General features: G+C 38.0%; 2 protein-coding genes across 6 annotated transcripts; one reads left to right on the top strand and one right to left on the bottom strand.

Annotated features, from left to right (window-relative positions):
• Positions 1 to 759: 759 nt before the first annotated feature.
• LOC125651722 (uncharacterized) lies at positions 760 to 4,581 on the top strand. Of its 5 annotated transcripts, none has more exons than XR_008802982.1 (5): positions 760 to 861; positions 969 to 1,873; positions 2,097 to 2,165; positions 3,688 to 3,773; positions 4,346 to 4,581. XR_008802982.1 is itself a non-coding variant. In XM_056165075.1 (4 exons), the coding sequence occupies exons 1-3, from the start codon at positions 782 to 784 to the stop codon at positions 2,156 to 2,158; spliced, it is 855 nt and encodes a 284-aa protein (XP_056021050.1). In that variant the 5' UTR covers positions 761 to 781; the 3' UTR covers positions 2,159 to 2,165; positions 3,688 to 4,581. The 5 variants fall into 5 exon arrangements, 2 of the variants coding, with proteins under 2 accessions (XP_056021049.1, XP_056021050.1); XR_008802983.1 differs by having other exon boundaries at positions 761 to 861; positions 969 to 1,681; XM_056165075.1 differs by having other exon boundaries at positions 761 to 861; positions 969 to 1,681; positions 3,688 to 4,581.
• A 7,939-nt stretch (positions 4,582 to 12,520) lies between these two features.
• On the bottom strand, positions 12,521 to 16,388 carry LOC125652212 (uncharacterized). The gene is made up of 2 exons (XM_056165076.1): positions 16,198 to 16,388; positions 12,521 to 15,646 (listed from the first exon to the last, which is right to left on the bottom strand). Exon 2 carries the CDS (start codon positions 15,632 to 15,634, stop codon positions 14,060 to 14,062), a length of 1,575 nt encoding a protein of 524 aa, XP_056021051.1. The 5' UTR covers positions 15,635 to 15,646; positions 16,198 to 16,388; the 3' UTR covers positions 12,521 to 14,059.
• Positions 16,389 to 20,881: the final 4,493 nt, after the last annotated feature.

Raw genomic sequence — 20,881 nt, forward strand, 5'->3', positions numbered from 1 at the left:
TACTTGTTTCCCCAACATGCTGCATCCACATGCAGTTTGCAGTCTATGTAACCTGTAGTTAATGTTGTAAACTTTCTTTCTTTTTTTTGAACTACCTTCTTTATAAAATGTCTTACTGTTATCATAGGCGTGGCTTGGGTTCGAATATTACCGAGGCAGGGGGTCTGGGGGGCTGCGCCCCCCAGAAGCTATCGACATTTTAACAACGTAAAAGGTGTTTTTTTTTTTACCGAGCAGCTGCCTCGGTTGCCTCAATGGAAGCTACGCCACTGCTGTTATGCCCTCTGGGCCCAAAATTGGAATAAACTATGACAATTTGACATGACATGACATTTTTATTCTATTCAAAAAAAAACAAAAAAACCAACCAACCCACCAGAAATGCCGAAGGAATTGAACATTCAAAAATACAAGCCTGGCCACAAGCACCTGTGAAAATATCCAATGGAAAAGACATCGATCAAAATTTTGCGGAAAATTATCGTTCTCTATATTCCCGCCGTCGCCATAGCTACCTTTTGCGCCGAGCTAGATAACGTCCAAAAACTTGTACATATATACAGGTCTCGGAGGGGGGGGGTCCCACTTTCCCCCCAGAGAGCTAGAGTTTTGCAGATGTGGCATAAAAGCATTAAATATCGATCTATCATCGAGGAAAATTTAGAATCTATCGATTTCGAGAAATATGCGCACATAAAATTTTGAAAAATCTTGATGGTGAATCGATTGGGTCGAATCTTTTAAAGTGCAACCTATCTTATGTACCGATTTCCGTTGTCGCATGCGCAGAAGAACCAAGTCAAGAAACGCGCTTGCAACGAACAAAAGAACAGCCGCCATACTGCAGAATATTGGGAAAAGGTGAGCTGGGGTGCGATAAATCAGCAGATTACGCTTGGTTTCTTTTAATTCAGATGATAATTGGTTAGTTAGAAGATGTCAAACAGCCCACTTTCGTTTTTTGGCAGTGACACGGAATCAGTCATAAATTTGGAAGAAGATCGCAGTATTTATTCTGAGGCACAATCTCCCACGAGTCCCTGTGAGATGAGCGAGTTGGATCTGTTTGATGGTCTTATAAAACTCCCTGATCAAAGTAGTTTTGAAAACGAGAATACCACCATGGCTGTGCCTCTTAAAACGTCTCAAGATAGCGGGTTATTGAGTTACATGTCGGAGAAGAATATGAAAGTCATTTCTATCATTAAAGGCAACATAACTGAGAAGCAATTTAACCCCAGCATGTCTAGAAATGCCATAAATGCCAGAGAAAATCGCCAAAAGAAAAAGGAGTATATGAAAAATCTTGAAAATTCTGTTGATAAGTTGAAAACAGAAAATGCAGAACTGAAAAATGAATGCAATTCTCTGACAAAAACGGTCACAGACTTAACATCTGAAGTTGAATATTTGAAAGGTGTTCTTGCAAATCAGTCAACTTTGGCAACTATTCTTAACAAACTGTCAGATATCCCTGGCCTTGCTTTATCTACATCTTTTAAACCCAAAGAAGCAAATAACAATGTTGTCCAACCCCAAGGGAAACGTAAAAAGTGTTTGGAAAATCAAGAAAATGTTTCAAAAAGTAATGTATCGGAAACAAAGAGACGCAAAGTAACAAGGTCATCCTCCAAACAAATGGACCCGTCTTCCAGAGAATGTGATGAATCAACAAAAGCAGGTATACACAACACTAGATGCAAATCTGAATCAAATGGTGGAAATTTGTCAACAGACACGAGGGGTGTTTGTCTCCATGTATCTGGATCATCTGTTTCTGTGGAATTATGTGATTTGTGTTCAAAAAAATCTCAAAAAGTTCTCAAAAAAGATCACTGCTATGGCAAAAAGGGTAGTGACTGATTCAGATTGGGTGAATATACATGTGAAGTTCATTGCAGTTTTGTTGAAACATATACTGTCTTACATATTGCATCAAATTTTGTTAAAGTGTTGTCTGTATAGACTAATGTATGTTGTTGTTTTGGGGTTTTTTTCTCTTCTTTATCTTAATTGTTATGCTTGAGAACAACAAATCAAAATTTTTCCTTGTTTTGAAGGGAAAAAAATCTAAACAAATTTATTTACAATTCCAGCTCTCCATCCAATGAAAAGGTTGTTGGAAAGGTTTCGATCCAAACGGTGGAGTATAGATTAAAATTAATGTATGTGTCATATTCTTCATTTTTCATTACAGGTGTTTTTTCTCTTCTCTTCAACTATGTAACAAATTGATATAGGTTTTTATGTCTTGATATTTGGGGCAAAATGTTTATGTCAATTGGGTGGTTACATGTAGATGGTGTAGTCCTAAGGCCAATTCAACTTAATTGATAGATTATCATCCCCATCCGCCCCTCAAAAATCGGCCCACCCAGAATTTTTTTATTTTGTGGAACTTTCTATGTCCGACTCCGGTATTTACACTTCTTGTTTACATTTCCAGTATAACAATGTGAAAAGCCATGTGAAGAAAAGAGATCACATGGTTTTCTTAATTTCATATGGGCATAAATTAAAGAAGAGATTAATGTTTTTCATATCTTGAGGAAGTTTGGTATCTTTCTGCATGTCCTGTGTTTGAAATTAAAGCTAAACCTGGAATTCGCCTGTGAAATAAGCATAGATTGATATCCATCTGGCATTAAATGATGCATTTCTGTTGACAAAAACTCGTTTAAAGATACAATCCTCCCACCCGGCCCATACTTTTTGGTGACCCTGGATGATAATCTAATTAAGTGAAATTGGCGTAATGTTTAAACCATGTACAGTTTTCAAAACCATCTGGTCTGGGGTGTAATCAGACTGATATATTCAAATCAAATTGGAAGAAACTTTATCAATGAATGGGAGGGGAACAAATTGAAATTAGTTTAAGAGTAAGTGGTATGAAGTTGAAGATTTTAAGAATACAAAGCGGAATACAGTAAAACACAGTTATAATGAACCTCCAGGGCCATAAAAACAGTTCATTATAAACCAAATTTGTTATAGCCAATAAATTTTTGTTAATTTCATCTCTTAGGGGTATATCACTTCATAAAAAGCATGAATTTGTTATTTTAAAAAGTTCATTATAAGCATGTTTTACTGTCCATTAAATTGAACAAAAGTGTAGTCCGAAGGACTGGGTTCGACAATAATCAATTATGGTCAAGAAATTTTAATATGCTTTGATTTTTCTGACACCCAGAAATTTTGAATTTGAAAATTTTATTTTTTTCTAAGACAATTCTTAATTTCAAGGAAACTGCATTAAAAAAAAATCATTTTTACACTTTCCAGGAAAATAACCACTGTACAGGAAGTTTTCTGAATAGAAATAATTGGCTGTATGCATCATAAAAAACTTTAAATATTATGTTCACCAAGATATAACAATGATAACTTCATTTGATTGTACTTGATGCATGTGGTCTTGACTTTCTGAGGCAAAAAAATCTTCGATAAATAATAATTTTTCTTTCTGAAAGAAACTGACAGCAAGAAATTGACGATGATTTCATACATAGATGATTCATAATTTTAAGAATATGATATTACATATCTCGTCTATTTGATAAAATTTATACTTTTATAATAGAGGTTTATATTACTGTCCGAATTTGGGCCAAATTGGTGTTGAACCTAGTCCTTTGATTGAAAGTTTGCATATCTAATCTATGAATTTATTTTCTCTTTCAGTTGATGTTACTATCTTAAGCCTAAGGTACTGTTGGCTTGAGAAGCGAATCTCATGAGAAGCGATACCATATTTTGTCATGAACATGGTAAGGTTCATATTGCTGAATATAATTCGAAATGATGAAATGAACAGTGCAATTTCAAATAAATAGTAATGCACATAATATATATTTAAAGCAATGTTAGCTCAGAAACTGGAAAAATATTTTGTTGTAAAAATGTGCTATGATGATAGTTTTGTGTGTAACGTTAAACATAATAATGGAATTAAAATTAAAACCAAAGTAAAAAATTTTGATTTTATTGAATAGAAATCACAATTTTACAACAAAACTTTTCTGACACCTAAGTGACAGCTGATACTCCTTTAAAAAGTGTCCCTTTGAAGATTCTTTGGGGGGGGGGGGGACATTAAGTTTTGGGGGGTCTGTATTTTATTAAGCAGTCAACATAATCTCTCTTTACAACTTTGATGGGATATATATATTTGTTGTTCTCAGGTAGATGTGTTTTGTAAAATAATTTGTGTGCATTTCACTGTAAGATCCATTACTGGAAAATATTTATATTGATTGTGAGAGGATTATTAATTTTATGATATTTTTTCAATAATGTAAAAGGACATTGTATTAGATGGGTAGTTATTTTTAATTTCAAGTGAAAATGACTTCAGAAGAGGAGTGGATGCTAAAATCCCAGGAGGATGCATGCAAACAATATTTATTTATGTGTAAGTAGACTGAATAGTGCTGTTTTGGATTCCGAGACGACACAGACTGAGCAGACTGTATGTACGAGTTAAAGTTAAAAAGTACATATTGCACCTAGATTACTTTGTTAAGGTGCTGTGCATATTCTGTGTGTTATCTGATCAGTAAACAATTTGAAACTTTATCAACTTGTTATGTTTTGGAGGGTTGTTGTTGAAATATAGGGAGATGATTGATGGCGATGCATTTTGGTCCCCAGTTACCTGCATCTTTTGGGAACAAAATTGCTGTAATAGAAACCATAATATATTATTATACACCTAGATGTATTATGGTACAGCGATGTCCGTCCGTTCATGTCTTTCTGTGTCTAATTTCTCTGTCACATATCAAGCTGAAACTTGCTTTGTACAGATATACTACGCTTCTTTGTAGATGGTGGTATAATTTTGATTCATTTCTACTTCTCTAGCTGGAGTCTTGCCCCTTTATTTGAAAATTGTTGAATACAGGGTACTTAATTTGTCCAATGAACTCCACACAATTTTAAGTGAGGGCCATATTGTTTTACAGAGTGTTTGGGTATTGGAGGAAATGTTGCAAAGAGAACATGATTTTGTTTGTTATTTTTCCATCTGCAGTTCTTTCATATAAAATAAATATAAAGTATTTGTATTGGTATGGAAGATGTGCATGTAGAAGGATTTTAATTTTCTTCAATTTTTGTGAAAATTTCAGGGTGAACTTGGTCCTTTATAGTTCACCCGAGTTGAAAGCTCAAATGAGCTTTTCTGTTTGCCTTCTGTCTTTAAATTTTTTGTCCTGCAACGACAGTATCATTCCCTCTTCACTTTGTGGACGCATTCCTCAGAAACCGCCCAACGGATTTTGTTGGATTGTTTGTCAGCATGTGTAGTTGATCATATTACGCCAGCATTTTGATTTGACAGATTTTACAGGAGTTATGGGACTTTGCTGAATTTGTACATGCTACACTAAAGGAACACTGGACGCAACTCCTCCAAAACCACTCTACAGATTTTGTTCAAATATTGTAGGATCGTTAGTCGCCATATGTAGTTTATCATATTTCTCCATCATTTTGATTTGACAAATTTTACAAGAACTATGGGACTTTTTTTGCGGTGGAAGGGAAATGGCTACATGTAGTAATCTTGTTACATTTTTTACTTCTCCAGAATCACTGGGCCAATTTCAACCAAACTTGGCAAAAAGCATCCTTGGGTGAAGGGTTTAAGTTTTTCCATATGAAGGACCTTCAAAGGGGAGGTAATCGCAAAAATAGGGTAGGTTGGGTCATTTAAAAATATTGTGAAGAACCACTGGGCCAGAAGAGCTGAAATTTACATGAAATCTTCCTGACAAAGTAGAGATTCAAGTTCGTAAAAACTATGACACCTGGGGATAATATGGGGCCACCATAGGGGATCAAAGTTATGCATACAAATGTATAGGGAAAATTAATCGCTGGGCCAGAAGAGGTGATATTTGCATGTGTGACAGGAAGGGAGAAAATGCAACGGACCCGACCGGGATTCGAACCCGGGCCCCCTGAATCTCTAGTCAGGTGCTCAACCAACTAAGCTATCTGGCCACCGGCGATCGAACCCGGCTGACCGCTACATTCCTCCCTCCTTAAATGTTTTCACACCTGAAGACATCAACCCAGGACCTTTATCCCCTGGCAGGCATTTTCACCTGTCAGTTCCAGGGGCTGGTCTACTTCACCAAATGTAACAGGAAGCGAGAAAATGCAACGCACCAGACCGGGATTCGAACACGGTTTAATTATCTCGTAATTACGAGAAAAGATCTCGAAATTACGAGATAATAATTGGTCACATGCTATTTTACTTTATTTGAGCTCTCCTCCCCTCATTCTGTCAGTGAGTGTGTTTGAGGATGCTGTTTTAAATATACTACTCAAAATTGGATAAGGATCACCAGGTTATATGTGTGTAATTTACCACTAACATAACAAAAGACATAAATTTGACTCAGAAACGTGCTTACTCAGGTTATGAATGAAAAATTCTTGAACGGCATGAACTTTTATCAATACGGAATGCTTGAAATCTGATAACACCAAAAGGCATTTCATTACAAAAAGTTAACAGCAAACCAGAGAAAGAATTAGTTTTTGGGGATAGTCCATCATTACACTTAGTCGATGAAGTGTCAATACCGGGTATGGCGTCCCTTTGCATCAATGACGGCTTGACAACGTCGAGCGATGCTGTCAATAAGCACCCGGATGTTTCCAATGGGAAGATTTTTCCACGAGGGCGTTTCCGAGCTCTGCCAAAGACTTGGGTTGTGCTCTACGGCGTGAAAGGGCAACCTGCAGCATGTTCCATACATGCTCAATCGGGTTCAAGTCTGGCGAGCGCGCTGGCCAGTGTACATACGGACAATTGTCTCCTGCTGAAGGTACTGCTCCATCACCCTGGCGCGATGAGAACGGGCGTTATCATCCATCAGGATGAACCCAGGGCCAACAGCACCAGCGTAGGGTCTGACGTAAACATCGAGGATCTCATCCCGTTACCGCACCCCCGTCATTGTTCCTCTCTCCAGGACATGAAGATCTGTTCTTCCATCCCTGCTGATTCCACCCCAGACCATGATGGAACCACCACCATAACGGTCATGTTCACTGATGTTGGCATCATGGAAACGTTCACGTTGTCGTCGCCACACTCGGTGCCTCCAGTCTGTAAAGTTCAAACAATACCTGGACTCATCGGTGAACAGAACTTGAACCCAATCGTTCTGTGTCCAAGTGACATGATATTCAGCCCAGTCCAATCGCTCCCGCCTGTGTCGAACAGTCAGAGGGACTCGAACACATGCCCTTCTCGAGTTGAGACCTGCATTGTGAAGCCGATTCCGTATTGTCTGAGTGGACACTTTCACCCCTGAGGCGTTCAGGAGGTCGTTACGTAGGCTGGTTGCTATCTAGAAGGGATGTCGTCGTGCCTGAAGAGCCATAAAATGGTCTTGGCGTTGGGTTCTCGACCTCTGACGACCACCCCCATGTCGGTGTGCTACTGTACCAAAAGTTTGCTGTCGGTTCCAGGCCCTGTTTACAATGCTTTGGCTGACGTTTAGTGCATTTGCAACGTCACGTTGTGAATAGCCAGCGTCAAGCATTCCAATACATCTGCCCAGTTGTTCTGTCGTCAGGCGACGCCTTACACGTTGAGGGGGCATTGTGTTGATAAACGTAGTGTAAACACTCAAGTGAGTTTGAAATTTTAGAAAGAATCAGACACCGATGTCTGAGTGAAAATCGTGCAATGGTAGCAAAAGCATAAACTGATGAGAAACGCATTTCCCATGGCATGAAATGCACGTGCAAGTTTGTTGAAGACGTTTTTGATTTCAGTTAGACACAGTATTGCCAGTTATGCAGTTATTAATTTTTTAAACAGAAAACTATCTGATCCTTATCAAATTTTGAGTAGTATATAAGAAATCACTTTCCATTCAAAGCATGTAAAGTAGACCAATAGAATTTCTAGAAAGTTAACTTACCGAACGAAGGTTTATTCATGCATTTAAAGTACAATGGAAAAAGAAAACGACGATTTATTATTGTAGGTTTCTGCACTATCAATTAAATTTTACAAGTTTTACGATGATATAAGCTAATGATAAAGTTAAACTATCATAATGCTTAGTGTAACTGTGTATGAATTTGAAATTCTTGTAATTCCACCGTGAAGTGCACACAATGATGGTAAATATTGTCGTTTGGAACATATCATCCTCGGCGACGATATGCACGTACCCTCAAGGTGCATATTGTCTGTTGGTACCTATACTACATATTGTCGCTGACGATAATATGAGCTGAGACAATGCATATTTTATGCATCACGGTACATACTGTCGTCGGAGACAATAAATATTGGAGTATATTGTCGCCGGCCGCGATAGATAGGAAGGGGGGGGGGGGGGGGGGGGAGGGCGGTAAGATAATTATAGGTATCTCTGTAGAGAATATTTAGCTATGGTTAAAAGCTGAATTGTTCAATGCGAATGAATACATGTATTTGGAATTCTTGTACTATTCCAATACCATTTTCTGATCGCCTTTTTGTTAATCTCATTAAATGATTACGTTTGACTTGTTTCATTTTATATATTGATAAAGTTTAATTTAAAATATCTATAATATGAAAATATCATTATTTTAACAAACCGCTATCTAGTGCTTTAAGTGTATGCATCTTTTGTTTTTACTTTCTTAGTAACATGCATGTACAGGGACTAGTGCCCCCCCCCCCTCTCTCTCTCTCTCTCTCTCTCTCTCTCTCTCTCTCTCTCTCTCTCTCACGCGTACTCAATATCTTAAGTAACCAGTACGAAATTATTTGATCATTAAAGATATATGATGGCATTGATCAATAAAAAAGAAAAATATTATAGATAAATAAAAATCCAAACTTAGTTCAAGAAGTCTCATTCCTACATGTAGATCAGTACCTGTTGCTACATGTACATCTAATGATGGTGAGAGTTTGTGTCGGTACATATTGTAGAAGGAGTCATGTAACAACTCTATCTACATATATACAGGTTTCACACCGTATTCCAACATCACAACTTCCGTTCGTTATAGTCAGAAATGAGAAGTGGCGAGGTTAAAACGATGAAATTGAGCGATGTGAAGTAATTATTGCGCACCAAATAGCGATGCATTTAATCCACGAATCATCAGTAGATTTAGAATGACCGTTCTTTTCAGTTGGTATGTGCATTATTGTTGTTTTTTCAATAGGATTTCTCAGCGAGGTGTAGATTTTTTCAACATGTCACTGGCTGAGTTGCACACCTTGTTCATATATTATGATCGGTGATATGACATTTTTAAAAACGGTTTCTATGCGAGATTTGTGTATTCCATTGAAAGATATAAACTCTGAAGTTACATATTTTATCAAAAATACGTCCGGAATACCCAAGGAATTACAAGAAGGGGGGTACCGGAAGTCCTGTCCACAAGCACCTGTGGGGTGGATCCACAAAAGGGAATCATAGTTTTACATGCTGATATATAGGAAAATCTTCCCTAGAACCACTGGGCCAGTTTCAATCAAACTTGGAACAAATCATCCTTAAGTGAAGGAGATTCAAGTTTCTTCAAATGAAGGACCATGCCCCCCTCAAAGGGGAGATAATCGCAAAAATAGAGTGGGGTCATTTAAAAACCTTCTTCTCAAGAACCACTGGGCCAGAAGAACTGAAATTTACATGAAAGCTTCCCGACAAAGTGGAGATTCAAGTTTGTAAAAATCATGACCCCCTGGGGTTAGGAAAGGGCCGCAATAGGGGATCAAATTTTTCCATGCTAATGTATAAAGAACCAAACATGGCACAAAACATCCCTAGATGAGTTAAGAGAAAGGCCATATCCGTCTACAAGGCCATATGATAATTGATGAATTTGTAGACAAGTTTCATAATTAAGTTTGAAAATTGGTGAATTTTTAGTCGTTACCTTTGAGAAGTTTTTAGCTCAGCTCAAGTGAGCTTTTCCGTATTCCGGCGTCCGTCCGTCTATCTGTCCGTCTGTAAACTTTTCACATTTTCAACTTCTTCTCAACAACCACTGGGCCAATTTCAACCAAAGTTGGCACAAAACATCCCTAGGTAAAGGAAATTCTAAATTATTAAAATAAAGGGCCAGGCCACCTTCCAAGGGGAGATAATCAAGAAAAGGTAAAAATAGGGTAGGGTCATTAAAAAATCTTCTTCTCAAGAACCACTGGGCCAGAAAGGATGAAATTTATAGATAACCTTTATTAGGTAGTGCAGATTCTAAATTGTTAAAATCATGGCCCCCGGGGGTCGGATGGGGCCACAATAGGGTGTCAAAGTTTTTTTGTTTGTTTGGTTTTTTAGCTCACCTGAACCGAAGGTTCAAGTGAGCTTTTCTGATCGCTTTTTGTCCGTCGTCTGTCTGTCCGTCTGTCTATTAAACTTTTCACATTTTCGACTTCTTCTCCAGAACCACTGGGCCAATTTCAACCAAACATGGCCAAAAGCATCCTTGGGTGAAGGGCTTTCAAGTTTGTTCAAATGAAGGACCATGTCCCTTTCAAAGGGGAGATAATCACAAAAATAGGGTGGGGACATTTAAAAATCTTCTTCTCAAGAACCACTGGGCCAGAAGAGCTGAAAGCTTCCTGACATATTGCAGATTCAAGTTTGTTCAAATCATGGCCCCCGGTGGTAGGATGGGGCCACAATGGGGGATCAAAATTTTACATACAAATATATAGGGAAAAACTTTAAAAATCTTTTTCTCAAGAACCACTGAGCCAGAAAAGCTGAGATTTACATGAAAGCTTCCTGACATAATGCAGATTCAAGTTTGTTCAAATCATGGCCCCTGGGGTTGGATGGGGCCACAATAGGGGATCAAAGTTTTACATACAAATATATAGGAAAAATCTTTTTTCAAGAACCACTGAGCCAGAAAAGCTTATTTTTACATGAAAACTTTTTGACATAGTGCAGATTCAAGTTTGTTCAAATCATGGCCTCCGGGGGTAGGATGGGGTCACAAGGGGGGATCAAAGTTTTACATACAAATATATAGGGAAAAACTTTAAAAATCTTCTTCTCAAGAACCACTAAGCCAGAAAAGCTGAGATTTACATGAAAGCTTCCTGACATAATGCAGATTCAAGTTTGTTCAAATCATGGGCTCCGGGGGTTGGATGCCCGGGGCCACAAGGGGGATCAAAGTTTTACATCCAAATATATAGGAAAAATCTTTTTCTCAAGAACCACTGAGCCAGAAAAGCTTATTTTTACATGAAAACTTTTTGACATAGTGCAGATTCAAGTTTGTTCAAATCATGGCCTCCGGGGGTAGGATGGGGCCACAAGGGGGGATCAAAGTTTTACATACAAATATATAGGGAAAAACTTTAAAAATCTTCTTCTCAAGAACCACTGAGCCAGAAAAGCTGAGATTTATATGAAAGTTTCCTGATATAGTACAGATTCTAAATTGTTAAAATCATGGCCCCCGGGGGATCGAATGGGGCCACAATAGGGGGTCAAAGTTGTTTTTTCTTCTTTTTTTTTCATTTTTCTTTTTGGATATAGTGCAGATTCAAGTTTGTTAACATCATGGACCCCTGGGATTGGATGGGGCCTCAAGGGGGGGGGGCATCAAAGTTTTACATAGAAATTTATAGGAAAAATCTTTTAAAATATTCTTCTCAAGAACCACTGAGCCAGAAAAGCTGAGATTTATATGAAAGCTTTCTGATATAGTACAGATTTAGGTTTGTTAAAATCATGCCCCCTGGGGTAGGATGGGGCCACAATAGGGGATCAAAGTTTTACATACAAATATATAGGAAAAATCTTTAAAAATCTTCTTCCCAGAACCACTAAGCCAGAAAAGCTGAGATTTATATGAAAGCTTTCTGATATAGTGCAGATTCAGGTTTGTTAAAATCATGCCCCCCCCCCCCCCCCCCCCGGGGTAGGATGGGGCCACAATAGGGGATCAAAGTTTTACATACAAAGATATAGGGAAAATCTTTAAAAAGTTTCTTCTCAAGAACCATTGGGCCAAAGAAGTTCACATTTACATGAAAGCTTTCTGACATAGTGTAGATTCAAGTTTGCAAAAACCATGGCCTCCAGGGGTAGGTTTGGGGCCATAATAGGGACTACGGTTTTACATGCAAATAGATATGGAAAATCTTTTGATATGGACCAAGGTGACTCAGGTGAGCGATGTGGCCCATGGGCCTCTTGTTTTCTGAACCAAGCTGCTTGTATAATGATAGTTTTGCTCAAGCTTGTTAATTATTAGGAACTGTTGCTCAGGTGAGCGAAGTGGCCCATGGGCCTCTTGTTGAAAGTACACGAGGGCATGAATTGCGGCGTTTATTCCGTTTAATCATGTCGGAAAACTTCATTTAACGTGCATCAAGATATGAAGTATTCCGATGTGAAGTGTCGCAGTTCATACCCTCGGGTACTTTTAAAAATGAAATTAATATCATATTTACATTTTACTTTCATTTCTGTAATAATTAAAATAGACGATTCAAATTTAGCAATTAGCGCTGTATTCAAAGAAGATATGACTTTCGGATACATTGGAAATGTAAATATGTTTTTGTAATTGCACCAGGAAGTTTACACTGGATGCATAGTAGCTACATATACCTGGTGAACAATTTTAAGTAACATATAGGACTATAACTTTATTTTTCAGATAAATGGTAGAACAAGTCGGAATTAAGATTGGAAGATGCAATGCAGTAAGGTTAATCAATGTACACACTCGCTCAACGAACATACAAATTATTGGGCTTTGTCAAATTGTGTTGACCGTTGATAGTGAATTAGAAATTTTAATATTTTTGAATTGCACTATAAATGTATTATATCTAGTGTGTACATTATTTGGTGTAAATCGATTTACGCAAGTTAGCGTAGACATGATTTAGCGGCTTTTAAGATGTGCTATAGGAAAATATAAATACACAAGACAATTAGTGATGTACTTGATTTAGCGTTAGCTGCTTTCCGCGAAAGGCGCTAAATAGAATGCACAGTCACATGTAGGACATTTACAGTATCTCAATAACACACTTTGATTTTATTTCAAATTGGCGGTAAAGGACATGACCCACGAACCATGAAAATTGCCTAGCCTCGGGTATTGATAATTTCCGTATATAATATTCTCCGGGATATAGGCTTTCTAGAAATGTTTTTCTTTCCCCCATATCTTTTATACTTTTCTCTTACTATGACGTTTAATATCAGGTTATTGAATGTTTTTTTAAAAAATGCCACTTCGGGATGTATACACGTCACAATAATAGCCTCCGATACCATGCACAATGTTCGTGAACCTATAGATCACTGAATATATATCAAGTTATGGTCACTAGAATGGCTAAGGTGGCTTATTCAATTATCATAGTAAGCATTAGTTATAATATTTCTTGCCAATTTCGAGAAATAGATATAAAGATATTTTTGGAAATGATAAAGCCGTATTGTTCCGATTTATTTTTAAATTATACTGAATTGATTTAAATATTTTTTTCTTCAATTATGTTGAGCTGGACCCAGTTTTAACGCACTTTAGGGGGAAAAGATTTAAAAATGCTAAGATTTATTTTATTTGTATGGGGATTGTAATAGTCCTCAAAACTATTTTCCGAATTAGTGATCAGATAAAATGTTTTGGAGCAGGTGCATTTTCAAGAATGCCCCAATACATAATTAATGCAAGCATCGTCCACCTTAGCACACACCACAGGCACTTGACGTTTTAGATATCTATAATTTAGAAAAAATTGTCTTCCTATAAACAAACTATGAACAGTTTGTTTATAGGAAGATATTTTTTATCATACATATTCAAAACGCCGAGTGTCTGTGGCACACACCCATTACTTTATCTGCTCCTGGTGAGTATGACAATTGCATTTTCTCGGGCCTTCCGTGTATACAATTTACATGTATTAACGAAATGGCTGAATTAAGGTCCAAATATTATGTAAAATGCAAACTTGTAATTAAGTCAACATGTGTACCACAGCAAAACTGTATCGTGGTATATCAAACTGATGGTGGTCAAAGTTAGGTTAACTTTTTTCACAAAGAGCCAAAAATTCTTTTTCGGCCTTCACTAAACTATCGGCAAAACCTCTGAATTCTGCAGCTCTTTCAGAGGCCCACTTAAACTTTGTATCGTATGTTTTTACGAAGTATTCCTCAATTGCCAGTCGGCGTTTCTCCATCCGCACCGGATCATTGAAGTTCTTCCGGTTCTCTCTAGCCTTTAGGATCTCCTCTTGTTGCGGGGTTGCCACGTCATTTTTCACAATGTCCACTGGAATCACATCCCACCCGGCTTCTCCGTCTATAGAAAGGTCTAGGGGAGGCAGGGTATCGAGTTCCGTTCTATGAAGTTTTGTGTCGTCGATCTTCATATCCTCACTGTCTTTTTCGAACACTTCCCATTGCTTTAAACTGAAGTTCCATCCGTCTCCGGGCCCCACAGTAGTTTCGAACTTTTCCCAGTGCTCTATCCACTTCTGTAGAAGTTTGGGATTTGTTTTAAAAACATCCGGCAGTGGAAATGTTTGTTCGTTTGGGTTCCCTGAAGGTTTGTGCTCTTCTATCTCCCCGTGAGAAGATAGAGTAATCTCATATTTTTTGCACGCTCGCAGAAGTTGGTCCTTGTATTCAATGTGATTTTGAGTAGGATTTTCGATATTCTCTGAAATTTCTTGCAGAAGTGTATTTGCGTCCTGTTTCAAGTCCTCGACTTCCTCTTTCTTTCCTGTTCTCAATATACCAACTCTGCACTTTTTCATGCATAGCGATATAGTTTTACTGTCTAATCCATCAAAATGCAAAGCGTAAAACGGCACTGGAAACGGGTGTTTGAACGTGTGATGTGACCCCCAGGAACTGTATTCCGATTCGGGGAGATCTGGCTCATTTTCTAGTATTCTTGCTCTTTCGATAGCGAAAGTATATGGACTGCATAGATCAAACAAAGCCGGCATCAAAACGACATTTCCATGGAAACCAAACAACTCCATATATCCCTGCGTGTTATTATGGCCACAAAGTTCTCTCACATTATAACTCTCCCCGAAAACACCGTAAGTCGCAAGTCTCGCTTTCACGTCGTCAACACTCTCTTCTTTCGATAGTATTACATTAGAATTCGCTATTTTTGAATCAAGATCCAAATAAAATTCAATGTCGATTGCAAGACCAGAACCTGGATTGAGAGGTTGTGGTGGCGCTGTATATTTCAGGTAAGGTTTTGATTGGTCAGTGTTGGTTTTCTCTCCCTGGTCACTAACTCTGTTTGACATTTGGTCATTGACATTGTTCGACAACTGGTGTTGCTGGTCAGAGTCAGTTGCTGGAGATGGATTGTTGTTGGACAACTGGTGTTGCTGGGTAGAATCAGTTTCTGGCGGAGGCTTGTTTTGGTGCTGGACGCTACTGTAGTTGTTTTCATGTACTTGCTGTTGTCGGTCTTCGTGATTAGAACGTTGTTGATGGTTTGGTTGGGGTTGAGCATGATTCTGGTATTCCGGTGATGAATGAAATTGTTGTAAATGTGGTTGATGATGAACCTGTCTTGTGTTCATCGATGGAGAAACGGCCCTGACCTCCGTGCTCGTGGAACATCCCATATTCGTCGTAAACTGTAATATGAACATCATACAAGTCTTTTATAATGGACTCTTATTGAAGAGAAGTTAAAAATGTCAGACATGTTATAAACTAATTGTAATGAGAAATGAAAGACGTGTAACTCGATAGTCAGGTGAGTCGGAATCTATGCAGTTTATACACTAACTGTTGAATAAACTGTGTCGCAATCAGTATTTTTAAAGTTTGACTTTTAAATACATTTAAGAAATTTCATTTTTGAGAGAACAGCGGCGCTTTAAGCCACCATACTTTGTGATATATAGATTTTTTAATATTTACATTTTACTTTCATTCCCTTCGGAATATTCCCAGTCATTAGAATAGTCAATAGTACTATATCGAGATTCATACGCACATCGTGCACATTCATGAGGGTATGGCTATCATTTCAATCGCTAGAAATATTCGAAGTAAAAAAAAAAAAAAAGTAAATATTTGTACACATCACCTGAAAATGGCTGTATATAGAGTTCCTACTCTAACTTACATCTATACCCGATAATGATCAACATATATATCCACACAAAGTATATATACTTACTGTCTCTGTCGAGTTCCTTGCGGTCAATGAAAAGAACACGACTACATGACGAGAGGTTTAAAAAGACTCCGTCGTTTCTGGGGTGTCTGGTCAATATTTATCGTTTTTATTGATTGGTTCTTTTGCGCAATGCAGGAACGAACTTTAGGATTTTAAAATACCAACCAACAGAGAGGTTAAATGGTATATTGAAACAACCTTACCGTATCGAGTATACTTGTATATACTGCATATTTCAACCATTGTTGTACTTTTTAAAACCGCCTCGGTACGGCTTAGTAGATAAGGAAAATTATTTTCCTGATCTACTGAGCCGTGGCGAGGCGGGGTACATTCGATTCCATTTTCTTATTTTACATCGATTATGTTGTTGTTGTGCAGTTATAGGTTTACAAGGTTATCAGACTTAGTAAACCTAAAACTACACGACAAAGTTATCAGACTTAGTAAACCTAAAACTACACGACAAAGTTATCAGACTTAGTAAACCTAAAACTGCACGACAAAGTTATCAGACTTAGTAAACCTAAAACTGCACGACAAAGTTATCAGACTTAGTAAACCTAAAACTGCACGACAAAGTTATCAGACGTAGTACCTAAAACTACACGACAAAGTTATCAGACTTTGTAAACCGAAAACTACACGACACAGTTATCGGGCTTAGTACCTAAAACTACACGACAAAGTTATCAGACTTAGTAAACCTAAAACTACACGACAAAGTTATCAGACTTAGTAAACCGAAAACTACACGACAAAGTTATCAGACTTAGTAAACCGAAAACTACACGACAAAGTTATCAGGCTTAGTAAACCGAAAACTACACGACAACAACATAAACGATGCAAAATAAGAAAATGGAAGAGAGTGTACATCGTCAATATGGGAATTCGAGGGTTGTTCGATATGTAATGTGTATTGTACCACAGCGCGATAACGCTTTGCAAGATTTCGTGGATGACGATACTCTCGAATAGCTCTATTCAATACTTTTCCAACGGTATAAACACGAGCCTTCAGCTCCATATAGTTTTAAACGTATAGTCATTTCAATAGAGCCAGTCGTTGACCACTGTTGTAAAAATGCTTGGGAAACAGGTTGAGAATATTAAAGAAATTGGAGCTTATATAAAAGGTCGCACACAAGTCGGTCATTCGGTAATGCAGATTTTTACTGAATTGGGGGAAGTTTATGGGTCTGATAAGGTATCTTATGAGAGAGTTCGTAGGTGGAGAAAGAAATTTCTGACTGGCACAAAGTCCGTCTAAGATGCAGCAAAATCTGGCCGACCTATGACTGTAACAGGCAAGGTAAATGTCTCAAAAGTCGGGGAAATAATTGAAAGTGATGGCAGATAATAGGATGAAAGAGGCAGTGGACCCAAAGTTCCGTGACCAGCAGGCTGATTTTAGACGCAACAGATCATGTGCTGACCAGATAGCCAGTCTGCGCATCATCATTGAACAATCACTGGAGTGGAAGTCTCCCCTCTATATCAACTTCATCGACTACGAGAAAGCGTTCGACAGCGTGGACCGTGAGACACTGTGGAAGATACTGAGACACTATGGAGTACCCGAGAAGCTCGTCTCCCTGATTCGTAACACCTACCAAAGCATGACATGCAGGGTTACCCATGCTGGCCAGATGTCCGAGAGTTTTGAGGTCAAGACAGGAGTTCGACAAGAATGTTTGCTGTCACCATTCCTCTTCCTCTTGGTTATTGACTGGATCATGAGGACTACCACATCAGGCAGGAACAATGGTATACGATGGACACTCCTGATGCAACTCGACGATCTAGATTTTGCCGATGACCTGACTCTCCTTTCGCACAACCACAGTCAGATGCAGGACAAAACAACTCACCTTGTAACAACATCAGCAGGAACGGGACTCGAGATCAATTTGAAGAAAACAGAATTGATGAAGATCAACACCACTGTCCAATTACCAGTCACAGTTGGTGGTGAGTCTATCAAAGAAGTTGATTCTTTCATCTACCTGGGTAATGTGATAGACAGACAAGGTGGCACAGACTGTGACATCAAGTCAAGAATCGGCAAAGCACGAGTAGCGTTTACCATGCTAAAGAACATATGGGCCTCAAAGAACATCTGCATTACTACCAAACTACGGATCCTCAACTCCAATGTTAAGTCCGTCTTACTGTATGGAGCAGAGACATGGAGAAGAGACATGGAGAACGACCAAAACAACCCTGCAGAAGATCCAGACATTTTACAACACCTGTCTCAGGCGCATCTTCAACATCCGATGGCCTGAAAAGATCACAAATGAAGAACTATGGAAGAGAGCAGGGCAGGAACCCATAGATATACAAATCAGACGTAGGAAGTGGGGCTGGATTGGACACACCCTAAGGAAGCCACCTTCCAGTACCACACGCCAGGCCCTGATCTGGAACCCGCAAGGCAAGAGAAAGAGGGGACGTCCAAGAAACACCTGGAGGCGGAACTCGGAGGCAGAACTAAAAGCGCAGGACATGACCTGGCACGATGCAGCAAAAACAGCCCAGAATCGTGTTCGTTGGAGAACTGTCGTCGATGGCCTTATGTTCCTCACGGAACGACAGGCCTAAGTAAGTAAGTAAGTAAGTAAAATGCAGATACACGATTCGTGATATTGCCAAAGCTGTTGGCATGTCGATACTGCGGGTGCATTTCATATTTAAGCGTATTTGAAAGTGCGGCGAAAGATTTCTGCCAGATGGATACCGCATATATTGACAGATGACCAAAAACGGGTACGATTACAAACCGCTAAGCAATTGCTCAAAATGTTTCCCAAATTCAATCAAAGACAATTTGCAAATATTGTTACTGGTGACGAAACATGGGTTCACTATTTCGAACCAGTAAGAAAAATTGGAAACAAAATATGGCTAACTAAACAAGGTAGAAGGTCTGTAGTTGCCAAAAGAACCATAAGCACAACGAAGGTTTTTTATTGCATATTCTTGTCATGTGATGATATAGTCATACAAATTCCGGTGCCGAAGGGCAAAGGTGTTACAGGTCGGTATTACCGAGATGTTATACTATTATCATAAACGACGCCATGTGTCAGGATTTAGGCATGTTCGTCTACTTCATGATAATGCCCCATCACATACATCTGAGCTTGTGAAGCAATTTTTGAATTCGGAGAAGTCTACTGTCTTGCCCCACCCACCGTACTCTCCAGAGCTACACACATATATATATATATAAAGTAAAATATTCTCCCCATTTTGGTTTGTAGAATGATGTGACATTTTCATCTAAGTTTAAGGTATCGTACATAGCTTTACTACCTTTTTTGGATGAACAAAGTTTAATATGAAAAGGTATAAAAGGCTTACAGTTCACCTTTTCCTTTAAAATTCTCTGAGTATTCATGCTAGTTGTTATTGATTTTTATAAACCTAGGTACATTGTATAATTATATCAGAAAGTTGGTATTGACATTAAATTTTCTCTCTAGATGGAATGACTTTAAAAAGGATTCCTTTTCATCAAGCAGATCATTGATATATATTATATTCTTGTTGAACCATTCACTAAAAAATGTTGTTGTTTTTTCAATTAAAATTATTTTATTAAACCAAATTGGCTGGGATATAAAATCTTCCCATGTATGCAGCTTCATGTTATCTTGAATATTTTGAATGGCAAGGATTGTGTCCAAAAGGAATATTTTAAAAGGTGTAATTTTTTGCTGATGTAATCTGACCCAGTTTTTAAAATCATATCAGTATTAATTGATTTACTCAATAGTTTTTTCCAATTTGCATATTGACCACTCGATCATTAATCCTTTAATCCAGGAACATTTAAAGCCTTGTACATGACTATTGATGCCAATCATATTCAATCCAACATGTGAATATTCTTGTGTGATTTGTTTTCTCTTGATTTTGTCAATGTTAGAATTCCACAGAAATTTATACAATATGGCATTTAGATCTTTTATGAATTTACTTGACGGTGTTGGTAGCGAGATGAATAAATGGTTCATTTGGGAGATGGTAAGGGATTTTATTAGGGTAATCCTACCTATAGGAGTGATATGTCTTGTGTTCCATTGGTTGGTAATTTCTTTGATTTTAATTAACTTTTTATCATAGTTGAGTTTGAGGATTGTACTTACACCGTGGGTCAACATCAAAATGGATACCTAGAAGCTTGAATTGAGTTGTCCAATGAAAGTTCATTTCTTGACATAAAATTTCATATGGGTATTTTTTACTACCTATTCATACTAATTGTGTTTTTGACAAATTAATTTTAAGTCCAGAGATTGCATTAAAATTGCTCAGTTCATCCATGGTGACTTTAAGTGACCTTTCAGAACCATCTAGTCATCTATTTCAATACCATATATGTTTTTGGTATTTTTTATTTTTATTTTTAAGATTTTTTTCTGCGCATAATAAAAATAAGTAAGGAGAGATTGGGCCATCTTGGCGATAGCCTCGACCCGGTTTTTAAGAAATCTCGGAAGGAATCCAGCTTGGGTGACTGTAGATTCTACATGTATATTGTATTGTAAAGTTACAATCCACGTTTGAATGGTTGGTCCAAAGTTAAAAAAGTCTACACATTTATGAATAAAGAAGATGGGTTAATTTAGCGAACAATAAACCTATTCATGATTTGGCACCAGTCGTGAATCGG

The sequence above is a fragment of the Ostrea edulis genome, chromosome 5 (assembly GCF_947568905.1).
Source record: "Ostrea edulis chromosome 5, xbOstEdul1.1, whole genome shotgun sequence".
In the NCBI taxonomy this organism is placed as follows: domain Eukaryota; kingdom Metazoa; phylum Mollusca; class Bivalvia; order Ostreida; family Ostreidae; genus Ostrea; species Ostrea edulis.